Below are 21,955 nucleotides of genomic sequence, written 5' to 3'. Positions count from 1 at the left end.
CATGCATGGTACCATTACCTGCATGGTACTGTTACATGCATGGTACCGTTACCTGCATGGTACTGTTACATGCATGGTACCGTTACCTGCATGGTACCGTTACCTGCATGGTACCGTTACCTGCATGGTGCCGTTACCTGCATGGTACTGTTACCTGCATGGTACCATTACCTGCATGGTACCGTTACCTGCATGGTACCGTTACCTGCATGGTGCCGTTACCTGCATGGTACTGTTACCTGCATGGTACCATTACCTGCATGGTACTGTTACATGCATGGTACCGTTACCTGCATGGTACTGTTACATGCATGGTACCGTTACCTGCATGGTACCGTTACCTGCATGGTACTGTTACCTGCATGGTGCCGTTACCTGCATGGGGCTGTTACCTGCATGGTACTGTTACCTGCATGGTACTGTTACCTGCATGGTACCGTTACCTGCATGGTACTGTTACCTGCATGGTGCCGTTACCTGCATGGTGCTGTTACCTGCATGGTACTGTTACATGCATGGTACTGTTACCTGCATGGTACTGTTACAGCCCTGGGCAGCTCCTTCAGTGACGGGCTTTGCCCCCCACGGTGTCTGAAGTAGAGATACCACAAGTCCTTCCTTCCTGCTGCAGTCAGACTCTTTAACCAAGCTGCTCTCAGTGGATCAGGAAAAACACACACAATCCGACTATTCCTTTGTACCTCTTGTGCAATAATTGGTGTTGTGATTTTATTGATCTGAGTTTGTGCTTTTTTTATTCTGATTGCATTGCAATAATAATTTATACAATCCTTATATGCACTATGTGCATGATAGTGCCCATACAGTCTATACAGACTGCATCTTGTACTACTGGCTCTTTCTAACTATGTTTTTGAATCCTACTTTTTTTTTTTTTATCAAATTTTTAGTTTTTCCACCGTGTGATTTATAGTTTTTTCTTCTGCTCACTGTGTGATTTGTCATTTTTCTTCTGCTGTCCTGCTGTCACACTATGAATTTCTCCATTTGTGAGACCAATAAAGGATTATCTTATCTTATCTTATCTTATCTTATCTTATCTTATCTTATCTTATCTTATCTTGTCTTGTCTTGTCTTGTCTTGTCTTCGCTCTCCGTCTCGGATGGGCTGCTTCAAAAATATATTATTAAACAAGGAAATCCAGTGTAAAATCACGTCCATAAGCAGTAAGCAACCTACTGAAGCATACTGCGTTCACAGGAAAAAATTTACATTTACTCTGATTTTCTGAATTAATGATATAATTATCTCAAAATTATGAGAAAAAAATAATTATAAAAAATTGGCTCTGTTTTTCGGAATTTATAAGAGATACTGTTCTCTGAACAAAAAAATTAGCTCTGTTGTTCTGCATTAAAGGGAAATTCCAAACAGAAGCTCTGCAGCACCGTTATAGGAAACAGCTCTCAAGTTTAATCCAGCTTTATCTCTATTTAGTTTGAGAAATTGGGAGATACTCTTGTGTTTAAGCATTGTTGATGGTATCGCTATTACTCTGTCAACGTTGCACAGTGTTACCTCGGTGTTACCCCCAGTTTATAACTCCACACCATCGTGAGGGGACCCAGTTTATTACTGAGTTTTATTACCTGTGAAGCATGCCACATCTGCCCAGTTGTTCCTGGAGAAACATTACAACGAACAACATTTCCCAGCGGTGTTAGCGTTTTAACAGCTGCAGGTTCTTGAGGCGCCTGTCGCGACAGGCTTACCCTGTCACTTTAAGGATCGGATGCATTGTGGGAAGTGGAGTTTGACTTCTTTTGGCTTTGAGTATTGTAGTTCGCTGTTATTTATTGGGGTGTTGTAGCACAACTACTGCATTTGTCTATGTGGGTCCCAGTGTGATGCGGCAGATTTGTACGGTGGCCCTGAAGTGCAAATCACAACAACAAATCACTAAACACAACAACAAATTGAAAAACACAACTGCAAATTGAAAAACACAACACAAATGAAAAAACACAACTGCAAATTGAAAAACACAACAACAAATTGAAAAACACAACTGCAAATCAAAAAACACAACACAAATGAAAAAACACAACTGCAAATGAAAAAACACAACACAAATGAAAAAACACAACTGCAAATGAAAAAACACAACACAAATGAAAAAACACAACTGCAAATGAAAAAACACAACACAAATGAAAAAACACAACTGCAAATGAAAAAACACAACACAAATGAAAAAACACAACTGCAAATGAAAAAACACAACACAAATGAAAAAACACAACTGCAAATGAAAAAACACAACACAAATGAAAAAACACAACTGCAAATGAAAAAAACACAACACAAATGAAAAAACACAACTCCAAATGAAAAAACACAACACAAATGAAAAAACACAACTGCAAATGAAAAAACACAACACAAATGAAAAAACACAACTGCAAATGAAAAAACACAACACAAATGAAAAAACACAACTGCAAATGAAAAAACACAACACAAATGAAAAAACACAACTGCAAATCAAAAAACACAACACAAATGAAAAAACACAACTGCAAATGAAAAAACACAACACAAATGAAAAAACACAACTGCAAATGAAAAAACACAACACAAATGAAAAAACACAACTGCAAATCAAAAAACACAACACAAATGAAAAAACACAACTGCAAATCAAAAAACACAACACAAATGAAAAACACAACTGCAAATCAAAAAACACAACACAAATGAAAAAACACAACTGCAAATGAAAAAACACAACACAAATGAAAAAACACAACTGCAAATGAAAAAACACAACACAAATGAAAAAACACAACTGCAAATGAAAAAACACAACACAAATGAAAAAACACAACTCCAAATGAAAAAACACAACACAAATGAAAAAACACAACTGCAAATCAAAAAACACAACACAAATGAAAAAACACAACTGCAAATCAAAAAACACAACACAAATGAAAAAACACAACTGCAAATGAAAAAAGACAACACAAATGAAAAAACACAACTGCAAATCAAAAAACACAACACAAATGAAAAAACACAACTGCAAATCAAAAAACACAACACAAATGAAAAACACAACTGCAAATCAAAAAACACAACACAAATGAAAAAACACAACTGCAAATGAAAAAACACAACACAAATGAAAAAACACAACTGCAAATGAAAAAACACAACACAAATGAAAAAACACAACTGCAAATGAAAAAACACAACACAAATGAAAAAACACAACTGCAAATGAAAAAACACAACACAAATGAAAAAACACAACTGCAAATCAAAAAACACAACACAAATGAAAAAACACAACTGCAAATGAAAAAACACAACACAAATGAAAAAACACAACTGCAAATGAAAAAACACAACACAAATGAAAAAACACAACTGCAAATGAAAAAACACAACACAAATGAAAAAACACAACTGCAAATCAAAAAACACAACACAAATGAAAAAACACAACTGCAAATCAAAAAACACAACACAAATGAAAAACACAACTGCAAATCAAAAAACACAACACAAATGAAAAACACAACTGCAAATCAAAAAACACAACACAAGTGAAAAAACACAACTGCAAATCAAAAAACACAACACATTAACTTAAACGGAAAAGGTAGGAACCAGTTGGCAGAAAGAGATATCGCTGTTTGGACGACGGGACCCTGCCGCTTTATGAAGCGGAAGTCATTTCACTCGTGGCGCGTTTGGATTTGAGAGGAGAAAATACCAAGGAACAATGTTTTGTCCAAGCTGCGGGAAAGAGTTGGTGGAGGAGTCACCAAACTTTTACATCAGCTGTGGCAAAAGTTTGGTTCCTACCTTTTCCGTTTAAGTTAATGTGTTGTGTTTTTTCATTTGTGTTGTGTTTTTTCATTTGTGTTGTGTTTTTTGATTTGCAGTTGTGTTTTTCAATTTGTTGTTGTGTTTTTTCATTTGCAGTTGTGTTTTTTCATTTGTGTTGTGTTTTTTGATTTGCAGTTGTATTTTTTCATTTGTGTTGTGTTTTTTGATTTGCAGTTGTGTTTTTTCATTTGTGTTGTGTTTTTTGATTTGCAGTTGTGTTTTTTCATTTGTGTTGTGTTTTTTCATTTGCAGTTGTGTTTTTTCATTTGTGTTGTGTTTTTTCATTTGCAGTTGTGTTTTTTCATTTGTGTTGTGTTTTTCAATTTGCAGTTGTGTTTTTCAATTTGTTGTTGTGTTTAGTGATTTGTTGTTGTGGTTTGCACTTCAGGGCCACCGTAGGATTTGTGTGCGAAAGCAGTATCTCGTAAATTCAGAAAAACAGCCAATTTTTTTTTTTCAGAAAACAGTATCTCGGAAATTCAGAAAAACAGAGACAATTTCTAAAATAATTTATTTAATCTCATAATTTTGAAGTAATTATGTCATTAATTCAGAAGAACAATTGATTTTTTGTTTTTTCATGAGAATGCTTCCGTAGCAACCCTATATCGTCAGAATTAAGTGATTTAATGTGAGTTTACATCCATGGGCAAATGATGAGTGTCTGTCACTGTATTAAAAAACGTTTTTTTTTTACTCTGTGCAAAAAAGAAATCTTGCCTTTGATTTCCTACTTTTTCTGAAGCCCATGGGGGTTTGAGGGGTTGTATTTTTTTTTCTGTGTCCCTATTACTCTTCTGTATACTATATCTACTCATTCATGTTTACTTATTGTTTTCTGTCAACTTGTGTTTCCAGTCATCGCTCTCTGGTCCAGCAACACTTGCCTTCCATAGCTGCTTCTAATTCTATACATCTATGATCTTACACCGGAAGCCACTCTACTAGGATTTTATGTTTTACACCCTGCAGTACAGTCTTACAGGTAATTCGGATGACAGTAAGAGGAAATTACGAAGCAAAGCAAGAACAAATCTGTGCGGCTTAGTTATTTGCATGGCTGTTGTTTACTTATAATAATGATGAGATTGTGTGTGATCTGTGTTGGCATGAACGTGTGAGGAGCCTCCTATCAGACAACCTTGAGGGATTATTAGCCCAAAATAGAGGATAGCGTCCGTCCCCTCCTTGTTCACGCTGTCAGTGGCTGCTATCGTTCTTCCCCACTTTCGATATCGTTTCCTTGAAGCAGCTTGTCCCACTGGAAACATGTAAACGAGCGGTATGAGCGTTGGAAATGCTGATGTTGGAGTTGAGCGAACAGCAGCGGTAAAGTTTGGTGGCCGGTTCTCAGAGCCTGGTAGCTGGCAGGTTAGCTCGGCGGCTAACTTCGCTATGTAAAGTCCGAGCCTGGAAGCTACTGATAAAACAACTCGTCGCAACTTTCTGGTTGGTGAACTTTTATTATCACATTGAAATCTTTGTAACAGACACTCCTGGTTGATTTAAGCGAACTTCTCTTTGAACTGAAATAGAAGCTAACGTTAACTGCAAAAGTTGCTAACTAGCCAAGCTAAGTTATTTGCATTAAAATGCTGACTAGATGCCCATGCTCATTGATTAAATCACTGACTGTAATAAGAGTATTAAACGCATTTGTTTCAGCCTACGTTACAGCTGTGTTTTAAAGTTTTGTGCTGTGAAAAGTCCCTTGTGAAGGTTCACCCATAAAGCTTCTGCAACATCATGAATTACGTCCACTGGGTTGAAGTAATAAGTCCAACACACGTGATTACTGTGATACATTTCCAGACAAACCCGATTGCCTTCTTTAATTGGCCTCTCATAGCCTTCAGGGAACTTCAGTGCCCATAAAATGAGGGAATTTACTATTTGTTGGAAGCACTTTTTCCTTCATTCTTGGGGTCTTGGATTCAAGAAGGTGCTGGAAACCATCCTTGAATATGTTGGTCCATACTGACATTCTACCTTCACACAGTACCTGCAGAATTCTGGTGTGAATGTCCATGTCCTCCATATCGCAAAGGAGCCTTTCTGGTCTGAGATTTGTGACTGGGAGGTCATTGTCATGTTCTGGAGACCCATTTTGAATTGTTTTGTTGTTTGTGCGCTGCTGCATCACCCTGCTGGAAGTGTCCGACAGAAAACGTTCCACTGTCGTCATAAAAGGATGGACAGTGTCAGCAACAATCCTTCGGTAGATGGTGAAAAACAGTCACGCTTTTTCTTATCTTCTATATTCCAGGTTTGGCGGTCCTGTGTGAACTGTCACCTGACAGTAGCTGGGACAACCATTGTGTTCTTCATCAACCTCAAGCTTTACCCTGGAGGAAAAGCTTTCTGCACACTGCAGGTTGGAAATGGAGGATCTTTGAGTTCCAGCTGTGTTTCTGTCATCTCCAACCAATCTGCCCATTCTCCTCTGGCCTGTAGCATCAACATGGATTCTTGTCTCAGAGAAATGCTCGTTACTTGATATTTTATGTTTCTCACCAAACTCTGGAACCCCTGGAGATGGTTGTGTGTAGAAATCCTAGCAGTCAAATACTCAGACCAACAACCAGGAAGGTTCAAAGTCACGTAATTGCATTGTCATTCTCATGCTCAGTTTGACCTTCTTCATTGTGTTGACATGCAGAAACACACTGTGCTGCTCAGTTTACTGGGTGAACAGATGTTAGCATTAACAAGCTGTTGAACATGAGTACATATTGAAGTGGCTGGTGTATAAATGAGTAAGTAGCACTTTGACAAGGTAAAAGACTTCCGTTAGTCCGCTATTGTGCTTTGTATTCTCTTTTTTTCTGACATTTACTATGAGCAGACAGATGCAGACTGTAAACAGTGCTTCTGGAGTTGATGTTTGTTTGTAGCGGAGTGGTTTAAGAAATTACTTTGTGTGATTTCATGATGGTGGAACTGCTCATTTTGGATTATTGGATGTTGTGAATGGTCTTGATTTAGATTGCATTGTGTTTTTTTTTTGTTTTGTTTAGAGTTTTTGTACTTGTTACTTTCACAAGTAAATCTGATGCTAAAGTCAAATTCTGCTTTTCCTTTGTGGGAGTTGCAGGTCGCTCTCATGTGCCCATGGAGAAGGCAGCCTTTGAGCGGTGGCTAGAGTCCGTCTCAGCCACATTCCTTACTCTGAATGACCAGCAGCGCAACCAATCTCTGGACCAGCTCATATCTCTGAGTGGCGCTGCCCAGCTCCGACATCTGTCCACCGGGTTGGAAACACTGCTGAAACGCGACTTCCTGCGCCTGCTTCCTCTGGAGCTGGCCTTCTACCTGCTGCGCTGGCTGGACCCTCAGACCCTGCTGACATGCTGCCTGGTCTGTAAACAATGGAACAAGGTACCTTTTGTCTGTCCTGACAGCGGTTGGCCTTCACAGGACAGTTCACATGAGACAATAAGAGTACATGTTGTTAAAATGACAACGTCTGTGGTGGGATGCCTGTTGCATTCTGCTATTAACAGATGATTGATGTTTGTACTGCACCTGTCTTTACTGATATCCAGCATGGTCTTATGTCTCATTACACTTTCAGCAACTTCTGAGGTCCAAATATCTGTTTTAGTAGAATCATCAATATTTTTACTATTTATTTATTTATTTTTATAATGTCTTCTGAAAGCAAAAAAAAAAGCATCACCCACACTAACTTCATACTTTAAGAACTACTGATCTAAGTGTATAAAATAACAATATTCTGAACAGAAATGGTTTTTTTTTTTTCATTTGAGCAGATTTACTTGACTGATTAACGATGAAATATGACTGAATGGCACAAACTATCTATGGATTTGACATGAACTTTCATTTGCTCAGCTTTCGTGTGTGTGTGTGTGTGTGTGTGTGTGTGTGTGTGTGTGTGTGTGTGTGTGTGTGTGTGTGTGTGTGTGTGTGTGTGTGTGTGTGTGTGTGTGTGTGTGTGTGCCCTCCTGCAGGTGATCAACTCCTGTACAGAGGTGTGGCAGAATGTGTGCCGCGAGCTTGGCTGGAGGATTGACGAGTCCATTCAAGATGCCGTTCACTGGAAGGGCATCTACCTGAAGGCCAATCTGCGCATGATGCAGCTGAAGGACCAGGAAGCTTTTGAGACGTCCTCACTCATTGGTCACAGTGCTCGAGTGTATGCCCTCTACTATAAGGACGGCCTCCTCTGCACAGGTACACCTCGGCTCCACTTCATTGATGGCTCAGCTGTCAATCACAGGTGTTTGATGTGGTATTCCATGTGTGCCTGAGGGTCAGTATTCCTGAAAACACGTGATATTCATGTAGGTGGTTGCATCACCATCTTCAATTTGCTTGAGCAAATTTGTGGTGGAAGATAGTAACAAAATCACATTGCACACAAAATTTCAGAGCTTTAGCTCAAATAGTTTTTGAGTATTAGTATTTTAGAGAAATCATATTTGCCCCTAAAATGGTCAAGAAAATCCTCGGAGGTATTTTTTGAGTTTTTAAATGCATCTGAATCAGCCTACAGACCCCACAGCGGCACCAAACTTGCTCCAGAGAGAGGACTCATGTTTGTGATGTTATAGCACAACTCCCAGCTTTATATCTTCTCTCAAAACTTAATGACAGCATGTCAAAAATGCCTAAAATGAAGAAAATCCTACTCGCGAGTAGGGTTTGAGGCCTTAATTTTACTAGAAATGAAGCAATTTAAGGTTTAGGAACACTTGGCCCCTATTCTAAACAACCTTGTGCACATATGGGATGAACAGGAACTTTTTGGAGACAATAACTGAGGAGATATTCAAGGTGGAATTTTGAACCCCACAAAAAGTGACCGATTTTCAAGAAGCCAGAATGAACTGATGCACAGGTTGTAGAGGCCTGTGGCTTTGCATAGGAACTCATCTATGCTTTATCTAAAAGCACACAATCAGCCATCTTCCTTCCATGAGGGGATCATGCTTAGTTTTAGAGCCAAAGTGACCAATTATAGTACATTCGCGATTCTAGTGCTTAGATACATTTAGTATGTAGTACTGTTAATCTGTGTGCATTAAGGTGCATTAAAATGATATTTACATTCTTTAATTATAACATTTGTATATCATGTATATTTGAGGAAAAATACAGATACATGTATTAGCAACTTGCTAATTTGTATACATGTGCGCAATCATGTTTTACTATATTACAGGTTCATTGCTGGAGGGCAGCTGGAAGCTATTTTTGACCTCCTACTCAAGGCCTAATTGCTGCCTATAACTTTCACAGCAAATAATACAGCATTATATTTAATGAAATCTCAAAATAGCCTCCTACTTTCCCCGAGATAACCCCCTATTATAAAAGCTAGTGACATCACTGTACAATGTATCATGAATATACGTGTCACTAGCTTACCGTGAAAAAAATTATTTTTGCCTGGATCTAATTCTCACCCTTTAGCACATTTTTAGTGTGTTCAAATTTTTCCTGGAACTAATTTTCTACTAAGATGGCACTACATATTTGTAGTGGTAACACATTTTGCTGGAACTTACTTTCACCCTGTAATTTGTAAATAAGGGGGCGAAAATGAGTTGTATAAGTGACTGTCTACAGCATAACACAGTTGCAGTCTATGCCTTCCAGAAGGCAGTGATCTATAACTACATCAAGGAGAAACTGCCACAGGTTCACAAGATTATCTACTTCAGTGATGGCTCAGCTGCCCAGTATAAGAACTACAAGAATTTCTCGAACATCTGTCACCACAAAGATGACTTTGGTCTGGCAGCTGAGTGGCACTTCTTTGCCACGAGTCATGGTAAGAACACTTGTGATGGCATTGGAGGCACAGTAAAGAGGCTTGCAGCCAGGGCAAGTCTACAAGCGCCAGTTGATGGACAGATTCTGACAGCTCAGCAGTTGTTTGACTGGTGTGAACAGAACATTCACAATATAAAGTTCTTCTTTGTATCACAAGAAGATGTCGATGCTAACCAGCAACCTCTGCAACAGCGATTTGCATCAGCCAGCACAATACCTGGTACTCGTGATAACCACTGTTTCATCCCTTTGTCAAAGCAGGAAGTGAAAGTGAGCAGAGTCTCTGGGGATGAGCAGTACTTTGTGGCAAGGCAAGGAAGTCAGGCCGCTGTCCAGCCAAATGACCTGAAAGTGGGCCAGTATGTTGCATGTGTCTATGATGGCAAATGGTGGGTAGGAATGATTGAAGAAAAGTCTGAAGAACATGAGGATGTGTTTGTCATATTCATGCATCCAAGTGGACCAGCAGCTTCCTTCAGGTGGCCCAGTAAAGAAGACAGATGCTGGGTGCCTCTCCAGCACATCTTGTGTGTAATCCCAGCTCCAATCACAGGCAGGAGAGGAAGGCAGTACAAACTGGATGCTAAAATCAAAGCCAAAATTATAAATGCATTCACACAGTTCAAAGACCAGAATACATGAGTTGTTGCTGCCGAGCAACTGAAAACTGGAGGAATATTTTAATGTTCTTTTATGATGGATCAACCTTACTTTTTGTGCAATAATTATGTGTAATCTTCAAATTTGCAAATAGTGACCGAGCCCTTATTTTGCATCCAAAACTAAGCATGATCCCCTCATGGAAGGAAGATGGTTGATTGTGTGCTTTTAGATAAAGGATAGATGAGTTCCTATGCAAAGCCACAGGCCTCTACAACCTGTGCATCAGTTCATTCTGGCTTCTTGAAAATCGATCACTTTTTGTGGGGTTCAAAATTCCACATTGAATATCTCCTCAGTTATTGTCTCCAAAAAGTTCCTGTTCATCCCATATGTGCACAAGGTTGTTTAGAATAGGGGCCAAGTGTTCCTAAACCTTAAATTGTTTCATTTCTAGTCAAATTAAGGCCTCAAACCCTACTCGCGAGTAGGATTTTCTTCATTTTAGGCATTTTTGACACGCTGTCATTAAGTTTTGAGAGAAGATATAAAGCTGGGAGTTGTGCTATAACATCACAAACATGAGTCCTCTCTCTGGAGCAAGTTTGGTGCAGCTGTGGGGTCTGTAGGCTGATTCAGATGCATTTAAAAACTCAAAAAATACCTCCGAGGATTTTCTTCACCATTTTAGGGGCAAAATATGATTTCTCTGAAATACTAATACTCAAAAACTATTTGAGCTAAAGCTCTGAAATTGTGTGTGCAATGTGATTTTGTTACTATCTTCCACCACAAATTTGCTCAAGCAAATTGAAGATGGTCATGCAACCCCCATCTGTGAGATCACATGGAATGACCCCTGAAGAAAGTTCCCCTGAATAACCACCAGTGTGCTCGGGTCCATGATGAACTTGTTTTCTTATAGTGGGTCCGGCACTCAGTTTTGTCGTGGTAGTCGACACTAGAAACAGCTTAAAGGGAGAAACTCTCATGGAGGCCTGGGGCCTTATGTGCAAAGACTTCATGGATATACTTCTGAAACATGGCATGCGCTCAGATCTGGAAAATGCATGCACAAACACATGCAGATGTATGAATCTGTGGCTGCACATGAATCCAAGTACATTTTCTTTGTACATCTTGATCAATTTGGGAATCAATTCCTCTCTGTCCAGATGCACAAATCATATTTAAATGAGCCCCCCACCTTAGATTGCCCTCTCTCCACCATCAGGAAAATAAAATAAAACAATGATGAAGAAAGGAAGAAGATTGCCCTTTCTTTCTTTCTTTCCTTCTTTCTTTCTTTCCTTCTTTCTTTCTCTCGCTCTCGCTCTTGCTCTCGCTTGCTTTCTGTTGGGAATAGTATGGATTAGCTTGAACCAGCAGATGGTGGTAGGACCTCTTCATGGATGCCAACTAGCGTTGAACTCAAGTGAAGAAGAAGGGAAATGGTCATTGATGACGCGATCAGTGGGAAGTGTAGATAGATAAAACCAGTAGATGGTGGTAATGCAGCTTTATGGATGTCGTTAAACCCAAAAGAAGAAGAAAAACACTGCACCTGAGTGTTGTCAGACAATCAATAGCTCTGGAAAAGTGCGTATGCCAGCCATGAGGTTAGTGCGAGGTACGACACATTCATGGTCATTTCAGTCATGATACATCTGCAATTTATCATGAAAATGAACATGCCCACATTTTTGTACATGAGGCCCTGGGTACCTCCTGCACACTGAAGATGCAGAGTTTGGTCCCCGGGTTGTGAACGTGTGATGAATTATTGGAGTGGAGGGAACATGTTGAGGTGGGTGGGGTGAACAGTTCCTTGTTGCCATGGATATTGGTAGCTGAGGAGACAGATCTTGTATTGTGTTCTGGCAAAGACGCGAGCCTACCCAGGGATTTCAGGGTTGGTGTGATGTGCTCGTGCTTCTTGGTTTTTGTAGTCTGGCGTTACTGTTCTGGACGTACTCACGCTTATGAAGGTCTTTTGCTGGTGATGCCAAGACGAGGGAATTGCAGTGGTCCAACCTTTAGGAGACAAAGACATGGACAAGCGTTTCAGCGTCGAGCAGGATGAATGATGGATGGAGGCTTGCTGGTAATACAAAGATGTTTTGCACAGATATTTGATGTGGGAGTCCAAAATGAACAGTCATACTCTTTGTCACAGTTGTGTTTAGGGATGCATTGATCCAGGCTTTTTGACTTCCGATCTGATCCCAATACCCACATTTAAATATCTTCTGATACCAGAGCTGTGCTTGCTGTAATAATAATATAATCATTATTGTTGATTTTATATGAGGCAGTAATAAAGTCCTCTCAGTAAAGTATGAAATATACGAATGTATGCATGTATTCTTTGAAAAGACAACTTGAGGTTAGTAGAAGGTGAGAAAAGGAACAGTCCAAACTATTTGTTCACTTTGGACAATGTGGGGGTCTGAGTGACGTCATCATCTCATAATAAACCAGTTCCATCTTTAAAACCTCACAATCACTGTATTAATTCCTGGAGGAATTCTTTAGCAACACAGCACAAACTGCAACTTGTACAGCTCTTGCAGCACAAATGATTGGGACTATTTTCAGGGAGTTCAGCGTGGAGGAGGACGCAGCTTCACGGAGGTGTGAATCACCTGCTGCCGCGGAGGAATGGGTTGGTGTTTTAAAACACTGACATCTGGTTCCAGAGCGTCTGCCTCACTGTACAATACCTTTACAAACATTCAACTCAATAGTTTGCAGTGTTTTGTGCATAAAATCCGTCCAAACAGAGACATGTTATCATGAAAAGTCAGATAGCACGGATAGCTCTACTTCCCTAGCATGCTGAGGTGGCTGCAAACTGTGGAAAGGATTTCCTGACTCAATACTCTGCCTCTCATTGAGACCCACCTCCGTTCAGGAAATCCATTCCACATTTTGCAGCCAGCAGAGCAGGAACAGAAACACATGTGGACTCATTCAGCAGAAGCACAGATGAAGCTTCATGGATTAGAAAGCTCTGCAGGTTGGATGGGAAATTTCTGATCCATGATTTACGTTCATATTGGAACACGATACCGATACTGGACCGGACCGGCCCATCCCTAGTTGTGTTCATCCTCTCGGACACGTGTCAAACTCAAGGCCTGCGGGCCAAACGTGGCCCACCACATTATTTTATGTGGCCCGTGAGGTCTTGAAGGTCTGATTGTCTTAAAATAAAGACTGTACTGTTCCCAATAGACATGTAGTGCACAAATACAAACCTTGGGGAACTATTGGGAACGTGAGGTTCAAACATTCTATAAAATATGGTGATTACATGTACCTTTATGGGCCGTTATGCTGATGTGGCCCTGGGTGAAAATGAGTTTGACACCCCTGCTCTAGGTCTTAAAGGTCTTATCAGACGTCCCACCAGACCATTCTAAAGACTGACTCCTCAGCAATCCACAAAGTTTCCTCACTGTACGAGCTATGAATGAGGTGCTCTGGTTTTGATCATCTCCATCCTGAAAATGGGAACCGAAAACACTTCCCGGTTTCTTGGACAATGTGCTGGTGTAACTGGTAGAGTTTGCCTGGAAACAACTTTCACCTCTCACACCATATCATTGTGAAGCTATTCTCTATGACTGCATGGTGGAGCAGTGCTTCATGCTCTCGCCTCACGCGTTCAAATATTGCCCAGGGCCGTTTGCATGTTCTCCCCATGTGTGAGTTTCCTCCAGTTACTCTGGTTTACTTCCACAGTCCTACAAATCATTCACCGAGGGGCCCTGGGCAAGGCCCTTGGCCCTCATCAGGTCCCCCTGAGTGCTGCTCTGTGTTTCAATTCGGGGGGGACATTCTCCCATAGGGGATTAATACAGGGCAGTAAAACGGACCAAAACATCTTTTTATTGAACGTTTGTTAAAGTAAGCATGAAACTGGGCACCGTTGAGTGTTGTTCACTGGAGTAATGTGGTCGTCCTTGTTACCAGGGTCTGATGATCTCTCTGCCAAACTGTGGGACGTTCGCACTGGACAGTGTATCTACGGGATTCAGACACACACTTGCGCCACTGTCAAGTTTGATGAGCAGAAGCTGGTCACCGGCTCCTTTGACAACACAATTGCATGCTGGGAGTGGAGCACGGGGTCAAAAATCCAGCAGTTCCGAGGCCACACGGGAGCAGGTACGTCCACCTGAAACTAGTCTCTGATCCAGAGTTCTTCACAAAGAAGGAAAACCTTTATTCTCTCGTTTTGGGGACCAGTAAGGAAGTAATAAAATGGAGGAACACTCCACTTTCACAAAGTAAATATAAAAATAACATCTGTTATGATGGTTTTCATAATTGGATTTCCATTTCTCCAGCACTCTGCAATTTGGCCAGTAGTTTCCTCCCGCTGTGCTGGCTTAAGTGTTTGTGTTTTAAGCAACATACATTTTAATTGAGAGCAGAAACAAAAACCCAGTTTTTCAGTATTTGTATTTTTGTTCTCTATAAGACTGTTATCGCATAACACCTTAGTATTTAACAAAAGGGGACTTTCACATCATTAATAAATAACATTAATTAATAAGTTCTTGCTCCTCAGAACACAGTCTTTAATCTGCCTTTTTCCCTCCTCTCCTCACCTCATGTGTCCTTCTTTCCCCAAAACTTTCTATGTGAATGCAATTTCGTTGTACCTGTACCTGTACAATGACAATAAAGTATCAATCAATCAATCAATCAACAGCATGTTGTTATAAATAGTCTGAACACTATGGAAGCAATTGTGGCTTAAAAATCAACTTGAAACGTATTAACAGAAATGCTTCTTCATTTTCAGATTAAACTGCATTTTTTGACAAAATTAGTTGCAGTATTTCATATGCTGGAGTGTTTAAAATACAAGTTATTATGATATATCTTGATTTCTATGGATGAAGATTTTCTTTGTGGTTGGTTTTTAAATAATGCATAATTTTTAATAAAAAGAAGGAACTCTTCCAGTTGTTTCTAACTGCAAAATAAAATGATGTATTGCAAAATGCATGGATATTTATAGCAAATTGCAAACAGGGATCATTTTCTTAAATAACAAAGTCAATTCTTATAAAATATGTGATATTCCATATTGCATAACATAATCCCTTCAAATGAAAGGCTTGTGTAAGAAATGTGACATTTGTCTGTTTGCGCAGTGTGTTTATTGAATGCATGTGTGTGTGGTCAGTTTTCAGTGTGGACTACAACGATGAGCTGGATGTGCTGGTCAGTGGCTCTGCAGACTTCTCTGTGAAAGTTTGGGCTCTGTCTGCTGGAGCCTGTCTCAACACGTTGACCGGACACACTGAGTGGGTCACCAAGGTCAGATCAACCTTTCAGTCTCTGTCCCTCACCGCTGCATCTGGAGGAAACTTTAAACACAGTTCATATTTACTATTTCATCTTTTAATCTCCACATAGAATCTGAATTAGGTTCAGATTTAAGCAACTGATATTATCAACACTTTTACAGTCTAGTTTTTCAGGTTTGGATGCTTTAAAAATAATTTTTAGTTTGTGGTGAATGAGAGCTGCTAAATAAATTCCCACAATTCTTGTCTTTAGAACAGAGATGTGAAACACATGGCCGCGGGCCTCAACTGGCCTGTCAAAGGGTTTCATGTGTCTAAATATTTCAAACATCCACTTTCTAATAAAAGTAACTGTTGTGCCTGAGCTGTTTGATGACTTGCAGACTAAACAACATTGAGATCAGTGACGATGCAGTGCAATGTATTTGCATTAGCATCATGTTGAAAACATCTGTCTGCAGAAAAACACAGCGGCTTGAAGGATGCTCACATCTTTGTCTGGATCGAAAAGGCCTGTTGGGTGTGAGTGTGCCGCAAGCTCTATAGTAAATAGATAATTGCGAAAACTGCAAAAAACCTTCGGTTTTCATTAAAAGTATAACTAAATATAGAATTGTACTTTAACACTAAAATGAAATAAAGTATTTGAAGTTGTCGTTATTTGCAGATTATTTTGTCATCTTCTTACTCCAAAAAGGAGCTTTAGCCTGAAAGAACAAATTTCCATCCATCCATCCATCCATTGTCTGCCGCTTATCCAGGCCGGGTCGCGGAGGCAGCAGTCTGAGCAGAGTTGCCCAGACTTCCCTCACCCCAGACTCTTCCTCCAGCTCCTCTGGTGGCACCCCAAGGCGTTCCCAGGCCATAGAGAGACATAGTCCCTCTAGCGTGTCCTGGGTCTGCCCCGAGGCCTCCTACCGGAGGGACATGCCCGGAACACCTCCCTGGGGAGGCGTCTGGGGGACATCTGAAATAGATGCCCGAGCCACCTCAGCTGGCTCCTCTCGATGTGGAGGAGCAGCGGCTCTACTCCGAGCTCCTCCCTGGTGACTGAGCTCCTCACCCCATCTCTAAGGGTGACTGAGCTCCTCACCCTATCTCTAAGGGTGACTGAGCTCCTCACCCTATCTCTAAGGGTACGCCCAGCCACCCTACGGAGGAAGCTCATTGCAGCCGCTTGTATCCGGGATCTCGTTCTTTCGGTCATGACCCATAGTTCATGACCATAGGTGAGGGTAGGAATGAAGATCGACCGGTAAATCGAGAGCTTCGCTTTTTGGCTCAGCTCCTTCTTCACCACGACGGACCGATACAACGTCTGCATAACTGCAGACGCTGCACCGATCCGCCTGTCGATCTCACGCTCCATCTTTCCCCCACTCGTGAACAAGACCCCAAGATACTTAAACTCCTCCACTTGGGACAAGGGCACTCCACTGACCTGGAGGGGGCAAGACACCTTTTTCCGGTCGAGAACCATGGCCTCGGATTTAGTGGTGCTGATCCTCATCCCAGCTGCTTCACACTCGGCTGAGAACCGTGTCAGTGCACGCTGAAGGTCCAGGCTTGATGGGGCCAACAGAACCACATCATCCGCAAATAGCAGAGATGAGATCCTGTGGTCCCCAAACTGGACCCCCTCCGGCCCCCGGCCGTGCCTAGAAATTCTGTCCATATAAGTAACGAACAGAACCGGTGATAAAGGACAGCCCTGCCGGAGGCCAACGTGCACAGGGAACAGGTCCGACTTACTGCCGGCAATGCGAACCAGACTCCTACTCCGGGAATACAAAGACCGAACAGCCCTCAACAAGGGACCCCGGACTCCATACTCCCGGAGCACCCCCCACAGGACATCTCGGGGGACGCGGTCGAACGCCTTCTCCAGATCCACAAAACACATGTGGACTGGTTGGGCGAACTCCCATGAACACTCAAGCACCTGGTGGAGGGTATAGAGCTGGTCCAGTGTTCCATGACCAGGACGAAAACCGCATTGTTCCTCTTGGATCCGAGGTTCGACTAACGGCCGGACCCTCCTCTCCAGTACCCTGGAATAGACTTTCCCGGGGAGGCTGAGGAGTGTGATCCCTCTGTAGTTGGAACACACCCTCCGATCCCACTTCTTGAAAAGAGGGACCACCACCCCAGTCTGCCAGTCCAGAGGTACTGTCCCCGCCGCCACGCGATGTTGCAGAGACGAGTCAGCCACGACAGTCCCTGCACATCCAGAGACTTAAGGAACTCTGGGCGAATCTCATCCACTCCCGGTGCCTTGCCACCGAGGAGCTTCACAACAACCTCTGTGACTTCAGCTTGGGTAATGGACGAGTCCACCTCTGAGAACCCAGCCTCTGCTTCCTCAATGGAAGACATGGTGGTGGGATTGAGGAGGTCCTCGAAGTATTCCTTCCACCGCCCAACGACATCCCCAGTTGAGGTCAACAGCTCCCCACTTCCACTGTAAACAGTGTTGGTGGAGAACTGCTTCCCCCGCCTAAGGCGCCAGACGGTTTGCCAGAAAATAACAAATTTTTTTACAATATTTAAGCTGTTGATTACTTGACCTGATGTGACTTCAAATCAAAAAGACTTCTATAAATAACCTTAATTCAACTGAACTATGTTCTTTGAAATTTATTTGTTTTCTTCACATAATGTCAATAACCCAAATGTCTTTATTTTTACAACTTGATTGAGTTTTACAAGGGGGGCGGCGGTAAGAGCTGGATGGACAAATAGAATAGAAAATGGACTACAAAGACGAGTGTTGAGGAAACTAATGTTTGTGGTTATGTTTTAACCTGTCTTGTAAAAATTACAAAGGTCATGTGGTTTTAAAGTCAATACTAGGGCTGCGCGATATACCGAATATATGCTATGTTTCGCGACTTGTTCTCTGTATGATATTGAAAAGGACTATCGTGAATATTCCAGTATCACACAGTAGCTTTTAGCCGCAGGTGTGAAATTGCCGGCTGCAGCCAGCAGTCTCTCTGAGACACAATGATCACACGTACAGACATCCCATCCTCTCGTGAGAGCGACGGCACACACTTCACCATAGCAGAGTACGAGTGGGTAGTGAAAGCCGAGCCGGCTGGCTCCCGTCACCCCAAGACAACACCTCCGTCTGGCTCCTGCCATGGTCCAGGACCCCTGGCCCACGTGGACCAGACGAGCCTCGGGTGGCCCAGGAAGTGAGTTGGGGGGGGTAGAATAGAGCTTTTTTTATATTAGCCCCTTTCACAGACATGAGTCACAATGTGCATTACAGCCCTAAAAACTGAAAAAATAAAACAGATGAGATCATATAAAATATGGAACCAAGAAAAGCATACAAAGCTATCCAAAAATATTCCATTGAGCAGGTCAAAGGCCTGCCTGAATAAAAATGTTCTTCCACTGCTTCATAAAGGAGTCAACACATCTTAGCTGAAGTGGAAGAGCTTCAAATGCACAATCCCCACGGGGTTTGAGCTCGGTGTGTGGGGCCGTAAGCAACAGACCCAAGCACTTTTTGGGGCATATAGGTGAAGGAGGCTTGGCCATGTAACGCTTTAAACATTAGCACGAGTATCTTAATATGAACCCTGAAGGTAATTGGGAGCCAGTGAGGGGAGGAGAGGACAGGGGCAATGTGGGCTCTCCGGGTTGTTCCTGTTAAAAGACCAGCAGCTGCATTTTGGGCAGATTGAAGGCGATTTAAAGATGACTAATTTAAATGGGTCAAAAGGGCGTTAGAGTACTCTAAACAAGAAGAGTTAAAAGCACGTAAAACCATTTCCAGCTCAGCCTTGGATACTGTACCTTTCACATTTGCGATGTTACGCAGGTGGAAAAAGCTGGAACGCGTCAATGACATGGCTGCCTAGTGACAGAGACTGGTCAAAAGACGCACCTAGGTTACAGAGGTAGGGTTCGTTATAATCATTTAATGGCCCACTATGCTGCCTAATGAGTAGTGTCCATTTTTGGGGGCAAATATAAGAGCATCTGTTTTGACACTGTGACCACAGTGTCGAAAGCAGAGCTGAGGTCCAGAAGTACCAATGCAGAGCATTTCCCATCACCTGCTACATATGAAGGGTGGGGTCCAGATTTGTTCTTTTCAGCAGAGGCTGGATGCATGTTTAAAAAGTGAAGGGACAGAACCTGTTGATGGGGAGAGATTTATTACATCAACAATGGTGGGACCAATTGATTTAAACAATAGAAAACAAGGATGGAGGGACAAAATCAAAGTCATCAGACCTGTAACTTTGTCCATGGTGACAGGGGATAAGCGTTTAATATTGAGAAAAGTAAAGAGAAAAGAAATAAATGACAATTTCATGATTGTGTTGTTAAATAAATACTCCTTTGGCAAGATTCACATTGTTGTGATTTCCCCCTTATTGCATCCAAGTTAAATATTAGCATATATTAATGTAGTGTGAACAATGTTTTAATGCAGACATAGAATCTTCATACAAGTGTGATTGCATGCATCAAAAGGTTTTATTTCTGGCTAAGGTAAAACAGAGATGTGTACCGTGATATGGCCTAAGAATATCGAGATATTGATAAAAGGCCTTATCACCCAGCCCTAGTTGAGGCATTATGTTAGATGTTACATTCTTGTACAGGTTATTAGAAGCTCTGTTGTGTATCCAATTATTGTGCAAGTTTAAGGGCCAATCCCAATTCAATTTTTATCCCCCGCCGTAGCCGATAGGCCCCGAAGGGGGATCTTGAAACAGTCTCCGTACGTCCGTATGTCCGTCCGTTCGAACGTTTCTATCTATATCTCGGCAACCCCTGGGCCCACAGTGACCAAACTTCACATGTGGATACATCTCAGAGGGGGAAGGGATACTATGGTGATCTTGACCTAATTTGCATATTAAGTAGGTCACAGGGTCACGAAGTGCTTAAAAACACATTTTGCGCTCTGGAGGCCTAGGTTTTTGAGCTAGGGCTCTGAAATTTTATACACACCTACTAGTACTCTGAGGACACCCTCCAGCATACCAAGTGACCTGACCTTGACCTTGACCTTGACCTTGAAGATTGGTAGGGTCTGAAGTTTGCTCGTCATGGTTGCAAAATTACGGAGCCCCTCTGATGACATTGGTGAAAAAAAAATATTGATCTCATTCCCATGCGTGGCCACGCGTTATTAAGGCGTGGGAATGAGACAAATAAGTCGTGGCCACGCGTTATTAAACTGCCGCCAAGTGAGCCGGCACTCAATTTTAACTGCGCCAAAACGGAATCCTTCATAGGTTTACACCCAATTTCACTTCAGTGCAATACTAGGCATACTCCTTTGTTACTACAAGAAATATGAAAGAATATTACTGTAGGAATTTGGAGAAAAGTACTCTTAAACTTGAATCTGTTGGTTGAAAATAATGATCTCTCGCCTGTTTTCAAAATGCAATAAAAAGGAATCCTTCATAGGTTTATGCCTGATTCCACTTCAAGGCAATACTAGACATACTCCTTTGTTACTGCAAGCAATATCGAAGAATATTACTCTAGGGATTTGGAGTAAAGTACTCTTAAACTTGGAGCAAATTAATGAAAATAATGATTTCTCACACCTGTTTTCAAATTCCAATTAAAAAAGATTCTTCATAGGTTTATGCCTGATTTCACTTCAGTGCAATACTAGATATAGTCCTTTACCAGTACCAGTAAGATCAAAGAATATTACTGTAGACATTTGGAGAAAAGTAATGTCAAACTTGGATCTGTTGGTCGAAAATAATGGTCTTGCCTTCATTAATTTGCAGTTTAAAAGTACTTTTCTCCAAATTCCTACTGTGATATTCTTTGATGCTGCTTGTAGTGGTAAAGGAGTATGTCTAGTACTGCCTGAAGTGGAATCAGGCATAAACCTATTAAGGATTCCATTTTATTGCAATTTGAAATTAGATGAGACCATCATTTTCGATCAACACATCCAAGTTTAAGAGTACTTTTCTCCAAATCTCTACAGTAATGTTCTTTCATATTTCTTGTAGTAACAAAGGAGTATGCCTAGTATTGCGCTGAAGTGAAATTGGGTGTAAACCTATGAAGGATTCCGTTTTATTGCATTTTGAAATCAGACCATCTGTCTTTCTGTCAGCATTGCGGCCGTACGCTGACCTGTGTTTTACCGTAAAGGCGTTAATAAAAGCGCAGTTAAAATTGAGTGCCAGCTCACTTGACGGCAGTTTAATAACGCGTGGCCACGACTTATTTATCTCGTTCCCACGCCTTAATAACGCGTGGCCACGACTTATTTATCTCGTTCCCACGCCTTAATAATGCGTGGCCACGCGATTAAGCAATAATTTTTTTTTCACCAATGTCACCAGAGGGGCTCCGTAAAAAA

The 21,955-nt window shown here is 41.5% G+C and overlaps 1 protein-coding gene across 1 annotated transcript in view; it reads left to right on the top strand.

The window, feature by feature from the left end:
• Positions 1-4,998: 4,998 nt before the first annotated feature.
• Positions 4,999-21,955, top strand: part of fbxw2 (F-box and WD repeat domain containing 2) — a 34,291-nt gene continuing 17,334 nt past the window's right edge. Inside the window, exons 1-6 of the mRNA XM_080510323.1 lie at positions 4,999-5,308; positions 6,126-6,233; positions 6,954-7,237; positions 7,834-8,056; positions 14,240-14,434; positions 15,465-15,598. Coding sequence (XP_080366449.1) covers positions 6,971-7,237; positions 7,834-8,056; positions 14,240-14,434; positions 15,465-15,598 — 819 coding nt within the window. The 5' untranslated portion in view covers positions 4,999-5,308; positions 6,126-6,233; positions 6,954-6,970. The remainder of the gene's footprint in view (positions 5,309-6,125; positions 6,234-6,953; positions 7,238-7,833; positions 8,057-14,239; positions 14,435-15,464; positions 15,599-21,955) is intronic.

Source organism: Blennius ocellaris, assembly GCF_963422515.1.
Source record: "Blennius ocellaris genome assembly, chromosome: 15".
In the NCBI taxonomy this organism is placed as follows: domain Eukaryota; kingdom Metazoa; phylum Chordata; class Actinopteri; order Blenniiformes; family Blenniidae; genus Blennius; species Blennius ocellaris.
Note: the sequence above shows the minus strand (reverse complement) of the source record. Positions and strands in the feature narration are given on the sequence as shown.